The sequence below is a fragment of the Chroicocephalus ridibundus genome, chromosome 2 (genome assembly GCF_963924245.1).
Source record: "Chroicocephalus ridibundus chromosome 2, bChrRid1.1, whole genome shotgun sequence".
In the NCBI taxonomy this organism is placed as follows: Eukaryota; Metazoa; Chordata; class Aves; order Charadriiformes; family Laridae; genus Chroicocephalus; species Chroicocephalus ridibundus.
In genome coordinates, this window is record NC_086285.1 from 36,260,201 (window position 1) to 36,271,229 (window position 11,029).

The 11,029-nt window shown below is 40.5% G+C and overlaps 1 protein-coding gene across 2 annotated transcripts in view; it reads left to right on the plus strand.

The window, feature by feature from the left end:
- The window catches only part of PALS2 (protein associated with LIN7 2, MAGUK p55 family member), a 61,455-nt gene extending 52,033 nt beyond the window's left edge, over positions 1–9,422 (plus strand). For both annotated transcript variants that reach the window (XM_063325028.1, XM_063325027.1), the window contains exons 11-12: positions 138–266; positions 2,592–9,422. In XM_063325028.1, coding sequence (XP_063181098.1) covers positions 138–266; positions 2,592–2,768 — 306 coding nt within the window. In that variant the 3' untranslated portion in view covers positions 2,769–9,422. The remainder of the gene's footprint in view (positions 1–137; positions 267–2,591) is intronic.
- The last annotated feature ends 1,607 nt before the right edge of the window (positions 9,423–11,029 follow it).

Here is an 11,029-nt window from a genome sequence, read left to right on the forward strand (position 1 = left end):
AAAATAGAAATAAAAATCTTCGCTTATGTGTTTCTGCCCATTGTAACAGACTAGTTTTGCAGTGCCCCTTGAGTAATGGGGACACGTGGTGAGTCACTCTCAAACTATGTGGTTTTTTTCTTTTTCTTTGCTCCTAGGCCCTGAAAATATTGAGGACTTCAGAATTCATGCCCTATGTAGTGTTTATTGCTGCGCCAGAGTTGGAGACTTTGCGTGCTATGCACAAGGCTGTGGTAGATGCTGGAATTACAACCAAACTTCTCACTGTAAGCAGATTTTTTCATGTTTAGTTTGCTTTGAACAGGATGTTCTTAGATGTATTTTTTTTTTACTTTCATTTTAGATGGAATTTGTTCTGAAATTCATGTCTCTAAGAAAAGTTAGGCAATGCTTTTGCTGATTACTTAGTAGAAGTTAATCAAATACTATATATAAGGCAGATTGCTTCTTTCTTAAAAATAGACCTCTTACAGAGAAGTGTTGATTACAAAAATTACTTCTAATGTGTTCTTTGGGAAGTGTCACCTTTGATTATTTGCATAGATATTTGATGGTGGGAATTGTTCTTTTATGTAAATGTCTTTCCTTCACTTTCCCTATCTCTCCCCCTCAAAATGTTTTCTTCAGGTTTGTCTTATATAGGTGTGCTTTAAAAATGGAATCTCTAATCCTTAGGAAAGATACTGCAGCCTGAGTGAAAAAAGACAAAACCCAAACAAACTAAAAAACCCCAACACACAAAAACCCCCACAGAACGCAATTAAGCCTTGTTTCCACAAGCATGTGCTGCAGTGAGAGTGGCTGGGAGCTGCCAGAAGAAGTGTTGAATAGCTTCTCTGCCCCTTACGTTCCTTGGGTTTGTCATGTAAAACGAAGTGGCACATTTTATTCATTAGATCTTCTCTCCTTTTCTGAGACACAGTGTGTAGCAGAGCGAAATGAGACATGCTTCCTGCAGCGCAGCAAATTATACATTTTCTGTATGGGCATGACCCTTCCCAGCTGCAGGACCAAAGCAAAAAAAGCCAGACGGAGCAGTTAAGACACCCGTCCTCTGTGTTCAGCAGCACAACTGCCCCATCTGAGAAAAGCCCTGGTTTGCGGAAACTCACAAGAGTGCTACAGCTTAGATAGTAGCAGTACCTTGTATAATGCTGATAAGGCATTCAAAGCAATAAAATGGGGGTGGGTTAATTTCCACTAAATGAATATGGGATTTTTAGTCTTTTTTGTTTTTCTTTTCTTTTCAAAACCTGTGAGATCCCATTCTCTTAACCACATGAGAGAACGTCATGTGGTCCAGAATCTAGTCATGGATTCTGGCTATTAGAGATTCTAGTATCTCTGTGGGTGCTTGGCTTTTCCTCCTCCCTGCCCCAAATGAACCTTGAATTTTGTGATGCATATACAAGAAGGCAAGATTAAAACTGTCCAGACAACTATAATAGTAAATTCCTGTATTTCCTAATAATCTGTTCCCTAAGGGACTTCCTTGCCTTTGTTTTCCTTGTCCTTATGAATAATAAAGAGGATAGTTAGTTTTTAAAATATGCATTTCTGTATCTTTATGGATTCTAAATCATATCTGTACACATGCGTAGAAAGAGTGTGATTTCCTGTTTCATATTCCTGTACTTCCTGAACAAATGAAGAACCAATGTAGTTTAAAGTATTACGTTCTGGCTCTTGTGGTGCTACATTTGCGTGTCTCCTTCATTTACTGTGAAGGAAAGGCTGTTCGCAGACTTACTTTTTCATTTTGGCTTTTGTATTGACAACTGTATCAGGACTTGAAAATATTAAAATAAATATGGTCAAGGGGACAAATCTCATAACCGGTTACAAAAAATTGCTTTTGTGCAAAAGTGGAGAGGCATTTTCTAAGAATGTAGGATTAACGAAACATAAAAAAACTGCTCAGTGGCAGCACTTCATGAAGGCTTCATAATGTAGGAACATAAATTTCCTGCATATTTTGCAGCTCATGTCAGAACTGAAATAATGCAGCAGTAGTTTACAAATGGGGAGCTGATGGCAGGTGAGCAGGGCTGAAATGTAGCCTCTGAAAGCAATAGGGTATTCTAGAGCTTTGTTCTGCTAGAAATGTATCTCTCATTGTCTTTCATTTCGTACTAATTTAAATTCTTGGGGGTTTGGGTGCTTTCCATGGAAATAAAAAAGGGCATCAATGTATTTACGTAACTGATTGACTCAGTCGTTCCTAAAGAATTCATTTTATTCTGATGGGATCGTCAGTTGCACGTACAAAATGATGAACTGCCCGTTGTTCAGATCAACCCAAGTTCATGTGCTTCTATTGACTTTCTTGAAAACTGCAAGATTTGCAAACATTTGGTGGCCATATTTAATATTATTGGCCCAGCACGTAACATTTTCAGCCCTTTCAATGCATTTTAGCTTATGGTTTTTGTGGATTTACCATAAGAAAAAAAAAAAAACTTTCATTATTTTTAAGATATATTCATTATATAGCTTTAAATAGTTGCAGTGCGTGACGAAGAGATGCTTCTATATTTGTAAGGATTTGACAAGTCTTTTGTTCTCAGTAATCTTTAACATCTCTTCAACAGGACACCGATCTGAAAAAAACCGTGGATGAAAGTGCTCGGATCCAGAGAGCCTACAACCACTACTTTGATCTGACCATTGTAAATGACAACCTGGACAAAGCCTTCGAGAAGCTCCAGACTGCCATCGAGAGACTGCGGCTGGAGCCACAGTGGGTCCCAATTAGCTGGGTATATTGAGATTTCTCAAGAGGAGCTTAAGTAACAAATAAAATCAGCTGCAGCAAATATGCTAACGTGACGTTGTGTAGATACCAACGATAACCTACGGCACCTGTGCATTTTTACTCTGTGTATATTCAACAGTACACTGTTCTGAATTTTTATAAAAAAGTTGAAGGGAAAGTGTACTTAAATATGTAATTTATTTTAATTTTTCTAACTTTTTACAGATAACCTTTCTATTCATATCACATGAAGGAAATGCGTTTAAGCATTTTTATATGTTTTGATTTAGTACCTTTGCCTTTTTCATCTAAGAAACTTTCAGTCATTCACTTCAACATTTACGTCTTGGTCTTACATTTTCACTGTGATTAAAAAAAGGATACTTGAAACAATTTTTGTAAAACTTGTTAACGTCAGTGTTTAACTGGTCAAAAGTCTTATTAGTCTTATTAGGAAGGAACACTAATTTCTTTTGGGGTTTTTTTCTTCCTTAAAAAAATAATAATTTCATGGGAGCAGAATTTTCAATCTTAAAAGCAGCAGCCAACACCCAGCTCCATTGCTCCGGCTTCTTTCGGCTTAATGTTGGTGCATTCTTGATGTTTCACAAATTCTTGACGTCGCTTGATTTAGACGACTGCTGTGTAGGTTCCTCTTGAAACAACGTAAAGCAATCCCTTGCAAGCTGCTTATTAGGCTGTTCTTGGGAGCCAACCAGTTCACCCAGTACAGGTGAAGTACTGACGTTAGAGAGCTTGTACGCAAGGTAATTCAGTGCGATTTGAATAACGGTCAAGTAGCCGGAGAGAGAACCTGGTAACACGGAGCCTTGTAGAGTGACGCTTAATGTTTAGGAGTATTTATTCACACCTGCAAAAACACATTGCTTTAGGAAAAAAAAAAAAGAAAAAAATGGGGGCGGGCATTCTCTTTTCTTAGGACATTGTTTGATATTTGTGTAGTGATCTGTGGCTTAATTTCCTGTGAAATCTAGCTGGGTTCTATATTATCTTTTTGGATATTTGTGTGTGATCAACTGCTGTATTCTTATGAGTGTGATGTAATGGAATTTCTGTGCTTTTTGTTCTTAATTGTTTTTAATTGCATTTTTTGTTAGATAGCTTGTGAATTGGAAGCTTCCTGCTAAAAAGCAGTGTTGTTTATACGTTTTCGTTTTACGACATATTTCCTTTTGTTTAGTGACAATTCTCCCCTTAGTAGGCTCATTGATATAATTTGTATTAGGTTGAAGTTCATCGATCAAAACTTACGCTGATGTAAATTTCTGCTTAACGAGAACAAAAGGAAAATATAGCTCGTCGCTAAGACTAGCTCTTTTTGTGACAATATTTGATATTACAATGTCAGCTGTTGTACATAGGAACATGCGTCATCACTTACCAGGTTAGGTGTCTAAACCAAAGTCATCTATTTGTTTAATTCCTCTTCCATCTGGTGACCGGCACCCGGCTTCCAAATTCTTTTTCACCACCAAGGTGTGACATGGAATGCTATCAAAAGGCAGCTTCCTCAGAACTATTTCTGAAGGAAGAGCGGCTTAGGCACTGTAAAACAGTATTGCTTTGGGGGCTCTTAAAGACTTACATGTGCACAAGGAAAAGAAAAATGGAGTTGATGCAGTATAGGGAAAAGTGTAAGTCTCAGACAAACCTGTACGCTACAGGTGATTTTAAAAATCCTATAAAGTTAGTTGTTGTGGGGGGAAGGGGGCAGGGAGGGCTTGAGATCCCAGTGTACGTGGAAAACATTAGTCGAAACTGTGTATAGCACAGGTAATCTTTGTGGCTCTTAATACTGAGATTTCAGTCTTGTAGAGGGAGTCTGAAATTCTCCACGGAAAATTTGTACCACTACTGTGTTTTATTGTTATACTTTTCAGGATGCGTTTTCTCTGGTTTTGTTTTAAGTTCAGCAGAGCTTTTAAATGTGGCACCAGCGTGAGACTTTCGTTTTCCTTTCCCAGGAGCCACGTTCTGTGATCCTGTCGCTCAGAGGCGGCTCTGAGAAAAGGATGGAGTGTTGTATGTAGCAGCAATGATAGCGGAGCTGTTGCTCGACCATTTTAATGATTTGCTGTTGGCGCTATATGCCGAACGTGACTAAACTGTGTTTGTGTACTGTGTAATAGGAGACCTACACGTGCTGTAAGATGTGCTGTCCGGACAGATACGATGCCTTTTCATTAAGAGTTAGAAAATACTCTATTTGTGATGCCAAAAGTGGGCTGCGCTCACTCTTCCCTAATGACTGGAATGAGAAGATTCTTCAGTTTCCACACCGTAGTACTTTATATTGCACATATCACTTATTTTCATCTTTTTTTTTTTCCTATAAATTTCCTTAAACAAATGAAACACATGAAAACTGGGCACCAAGGTTTAGTCGGGAAAACCTCTCTACTCCTTCTGTTTCCATCCCAGAGAGGATACTGGCAAAAGAGCCCCCCTAGTTACCAATCTCCAAATCGCCGTGTGTTTGCCAAAGCTTCAGCTTTCCCCGCAGGTTCACAGGGAGGGTTTTTAAATGAAGCGGTTTGCAGGGTGGAGCCTCGTGGCTGGCCGTGTGCCGGGGCCAGTGTAGGTGGGAGTGAGAAGTGCAGTTCTGACGCAGTAAGAGAAGATGGCTTGCTTAGGTGGTACGCAGATTTGTGTCAACATGTCTGCGGGGTTTAATAGGATGTCCGCATTCAGGTTCTAAGGGAAAAAAACCCCGCAAAACAAAACCAGACAGCACAGTCCTTGCATCTGTTTATTAAACCTTGAAAATTGAGAGTTCGGAGTGGCAGGTATTGATGATGGGGGAGAGGGGTTGTTTTGTTTTTGTGGTGGTGGGGTTTGTTTTGTTTTGTTTTTCAGCAAAATCCAGTTTTCATCAGATATTCTGCTTAGCTTGTCACTAACTGGTAGGATGACTAAAGTGAGAATGACTTTTTTTTTTTAAAAGAGCATTATTTGAGGTTCTTAGAATGACAGAGCCATTTCAGTATACACACAGGGGTGACTGATAGTCTCTACCTGTCCGGCTGTGCTCCATCAGATGTTCGGTAGAGACCTGTACATTACGCAATTAGGGGAGAAAGACACTATGGACGGCTAGTTTTGAGTGAGTGAAAATACTTCCGATAACAGCTGTCGGAAGTAGTTTGGAGGAGTTAAAATAAGTAGGATTTTGTGTTTCTCATTCTGTACTAAACATTCATTTTCCAGATACTAACAGGAAAACTTTTTACATTGACTGTTAATGATAACAATAGGTGTGTCTGAGCGAGGTGAAGATGCTGCTAAATGTTTAAGATATGTGGTATGTATCACAAGATAAATATGTAAGTAGTTTAGAAAAGTAAATTATCAAATAGTTGTCTGTGTATATGTATGTATGTGGATGGTAAAACAAAAAATGCTCACGTCTGCTAGCTCATGACTAAGCTACCATGACTTAATCCAGAAATGTACCTGCATGTGAGACTTTAGAACTGGTACACTTCTCTACCTGGTTTATTGTGTTTACTAATGTATATTTTTCTAAATATACAGATATTTCAATCTAAAAATTCTATATTTATCTGTAATTTCTATCTGTTTTGGAGAGTGCATGAGGTGCTGTAAAATTCTGTACATATAGAGACTTATAGAAGAAACACTGTAGTTGCCCTGTGAATGAAAAGTTATACATAGAAGTACGGTCGGTATGCCGAGAGCCACAAGTTATTTCCTTAAATGCACCAAAAAATTCCCTTAAGTGTGCACCAGTCTCAACTTTAATGTAAATACTTTGGTGCGTGTGTACCCAAGTGATTACCTTGCCGTCTCTAGATGTTACACTAGCAGGTCTGCTTTAGGCTCTACATCGTGTGACGACATGCACTCAATTAAAGTTTAGTGGGATAATTATAATGGGGTATGTCATCTTGCACAGATTTATAAAGGTCTTTAAAAATGTTCTGCAAATATAAAATGAAGGTAAAATTGGAGGAGAATCAAAGACCGACGCAAGTGAGGGAAATGGAATTTATAACCGATGCAGTATCCGTAGCTTGTGCTGTGTTCTGCGGCCGGGGCAGCTCTGTGTCCTTGGCCTTACAAAGCCTTGTGGAGCGTGTTGGCAGATCAGCTCATCGCTTCTGAATTTGTGTTTATATAAACTGTCACATCTTGGATGTGACACTTGGATGGGACACTTTTTTCCCAATCCTCTGTATAGTTCTAACTCATTGCATCTTCTAAAATCGTACCTAAATGACTTGCTGTACGAATTGCCTGCAGCTCAGTGTTCAGGAAGTCGTCTGGGTTTGGTTTGGTTTTGAAGAAGGTGACTTAGATAAGAAACAGGAAACTTTTTTCCTCTTTGAAATAGAAAATTCCTGGCTAGGTCCCCTTCAGAGCCAAGCTTGCCTCTGCTGTGCTTATGGAGCAGGGAGGAGTGATCAAGTAGAGCAGCGCTCCAGAAATCGGGTGATGTGGGTTATTACCTGTATTTACGGGAGCTCTTACTGTAAACATAAACAAATTCAAACTTCCTTTTCCTATTCCTTGGTTTCCCACCCGGGCGTTCTTGATCTTGCTTCTTCATTCAGACTGAACTTGAGGCAGACGCTGTTCCTCAGTACAGCCATAGTGCCTACTGCAGTAGATTCCCCGTCACGCGTTGTGCCTGTAGGTACAGCTTTAAGACCAACTACCGGTGGAGGTCTGGTGCATCTGTCGTGCGAACATCTATATGGACTGTTTGCTTCATGCAGGGTTTCTTGCCTCACCCAAATTCTGAAGAGCTAAAGTACCGTATTGTTCTTGCCAAACTTCATGATACTACTTTTGCAAAAGTGGTGAGAAATCAATTTATCCTCGTCTAGGTAGTGGTTACTGGATACAAAGACTTGTAGTCTGCTAGGCCTCTTGCCTTAAACTCATGCCCTCCAGCCGTCAGTCCCTACACAAAACCTCTCCTGGGCCGCTAAAAGGATTGCTGTAGCTAAAGGTACTTTCATTTGTGTTCTCTGGTGGACTGTCATTACTGAAGGTGGTGAAGTCCTGGCCCAATTTTATTTATTTTTTTTTTTTGCTGAATTTCTCTTTTTTGGTTTTCATGTGTTTTTAACAAGGTTACCGATGGGCATTGTCTGGGATTCTCAACTGCTGTAACTTACTGTTTTCAGTCCCAAGACAGACACTAAAAAGAGTGAAAACACTTGTACAATAACCAGTTGTCAGAGGCAGCTTTGGCTTCCAAACATATTAAAAGCACACTCATGTGTGTGCTCACACACGCAGAAGAATAAAACTTAGGGCTAAGTACCACAGGTAATTCAGATGGTATCTGCTAATTTACCTGCATTCTCCACGGTGGGAGAATTTTAAGATGTTACACTTTAATCTCCTGAACACTCGGTGAAGGCTGTTACGCAGTTTCACCTCCAAATAGATTTATTTTTTTCAGCAGGGTCTCAACAATATTTGTATTTTGTAGAATAAATTACACTTGAAGTAAATGTGAATGTTGTTCTCGATACTTTTAACCCTTTCCCATGCTAGCTGGGTATGGAGTTCCTTTTGCTGCCAAGGCAGTGGTTGGATGCGCAATACTTACTGGCCAACCTGCTGGGCTACTGTAGTCAGAATAATCCTGGAAACACTTTCTCCCATTTATCCTTTTCCTTTTAATGTCACTAGCTCCATGGTAATGCTTGTCCATGCACGTTTAGCTGTCCTCGTGGCTGATCCGCTCCGTAAGTAGCCAAGAGTTACATACAACATAGTAAAACCTCTTCCAAAAACCCAAGTAACTTCTCTGTTCTTTGACCTCTTACATGATACAAACCGCAGAGCAAAATGAGTGAGGCTGCTCTGTGCAGCTCTGGGGGCAGCAGCAACATTGTTGCCTGCAAAGAAAAATATTTGACTGATTTTTTTGTTGGTTTAGGTCTTGTACACAATTATATATGGAGATAACAGTTGAAATGCGTTTTAACCCCGTTGAAAATGCATGTTGAGCATTGCATCCTCACCCCCACGCCCTCATCATACATGGCCTGTGTGTAGCACTTGTGTTCTGTGCTGTAAAAAGGGGGACTGCGCTTCCTTAGGTTTTAAAATACAGAAAAATTTGCTGCTCTCCCACACTGGGGTAAGAACTGTAAAAATCTTGGTTAAGTGTTTGGATTTCCGTGTGTATTAGAAGCCTGTCACCGTGCCGTTCCTTACCTTGCTTCTCCTCAAAACTGTTTTTGCCTATGGGAAGCTCTTGTGTTTTGTTGTTTGGGTTTTTTTTTTCTTCTACAGTGTATTAAATTAAACTGGATTTGGTATTTGTAAAACTTCAAAAACTGCTCTCCTGTAAAAAAAAAAATACTCTCTCTTTAGCTGAAAAAAAAAAAAAAATCTTAACTGTTAGCTAAACTTTCTAGTGTAAACCTGAAGATGATTTAGTACCTAATTGTTGTTTGAATACAGTACTGTAGAGCAGGCCTAGGAGACGGGACTTGTTAGCATTCTGACTTCATACTGATAAAGTCAGCTAATACATAGGACATTTTTAAATTGTGACTTGTTTTCTAAAACCCCCATTGTCTTTTTCACAGCTAATATTTTCACAACGAACACAGCCGAACATAAAAAACGTTAATGTACAAATTGTGAAATTCTGTTAATTCCCAACAAAATATTTTTGTATATAATAAAGATTTAATATTGAAAAACGTAATTAGCTTTTTCCTGATTTTTTTTTTTGGGGGGGGTCATACTCTGAATTTTAGCCAAATAAGCTACTAAGAAGCAATCTGCGCACATCTGCCTTTTATCTGTACCTAATCCTTTGCTGCTGAAAGATGGCTCCGCACTACCCCAGTAAGTATTTCCTGCTGGTACTCCAGTGTGTTAGGAACGAATATTGCACTGACCAACTCGTCTGCACAGCCTGGGCTTTGCTCATTGTCTTTTTGCTCACTGGAAGTCCAGTGGGCTTCCCGGGCACCTGGGCACTGCTGGTACAGCCTGCCTGTGCCTCGTTGAGTGCGCAAAGTTCAGGAAAACAACTTTTCAGTTGATCTTGATCGGCTTGGCTTTGGTCTTGAGTGTGCCCAATCCCCCATTCAGTGTATAGAGCTCCTGGGGCCTCTTCAACCATCCCATAAATGTCACTGCGGAGCTTGGGCTCCTTATTTTCTGAGCGCTGCAGCATCAAGGGAGCCATTCTCCTGGGCCCAGGCAGTAATTACCTGCTGTACAAAAGCCCAGGGGACTCAGGACTGCAGCTTGTCGGAGGCAAGCGCTGGTGACTGACAGCAAGGCTGCGCCTGCTGGCCCCTGGAGACACGAGGCTGCTGCCATCCTCTTCCCTGGCCCTGGTCTGGTTCTGAATTGCAAAGGTGTGGTTTCTCCCACCTTCCTCCTGGGGAATGCAGAAGTATGGCAAAGGGAGTAACATTTTTGGGAAGAAACTTATGCGTGAAATAAATAAAACCTTTTATGAGACAAGCTCCAACTGTCTCTGAAGAACCCTCCAAGCCCTTTTACCACCTCCGTTTTCTAGGGAAGACCCCATTTGACCTTGAAAAAGAATTTTCTGTATGAGGGCAGCCTGTCACAAGCAGTCACTGCTTTATCTAAGATGTAGTGGATGCACACCCAGCTCTTCTAAAGTGGATTCTGAATTAATTGGGATTGGCGCAGCTTCGGCTGGGTCCCTGAAGAGGCCATCCTCATTCAGCTTAGGGAAGGGCAGGACAAGAGGTACTTGGAGAGACACGTATTGCTCCTGCTGTTCCCTGGGATCTTCATATCCCCAGTCACAGCTATTTTTAATACTAATGTGCATAAAGATCCTGCTTTCAAGAGTGTGGAAGAAGGAACTGGAGGGAAAGTGATGAACATCATATAAACTGCCTTAGTGGGTTTTTTTCTCCCCCCGCTGTAACTGCTCGCTCAGTTCTAAAAATGCCACCCTGGGCTACCTGTGGGTCTAGAGGTGCTTCTATAGAATGTATTTCTATAGAATACCAGGAGTTTGTTGGGGTTTTTTTCCACTCTTTAAACAAATCCTCTCTCCTGCATATATGACAGAGCATGTACACCCTGAGAGCAGCTGTGCAATACAGTGCACATAAGGCTTACACCAAAACTCCGTAAGGAAGATCAGAGCACACGGACAGCAGCACTCCGTGGATGCCCACACAGCCACTTCCCATCGGCGTGCACCACTTTTCAAGGCCAAGGGAATGACTGGAATCCCCCAAAAAAGAACAATGGAAATCACATGCA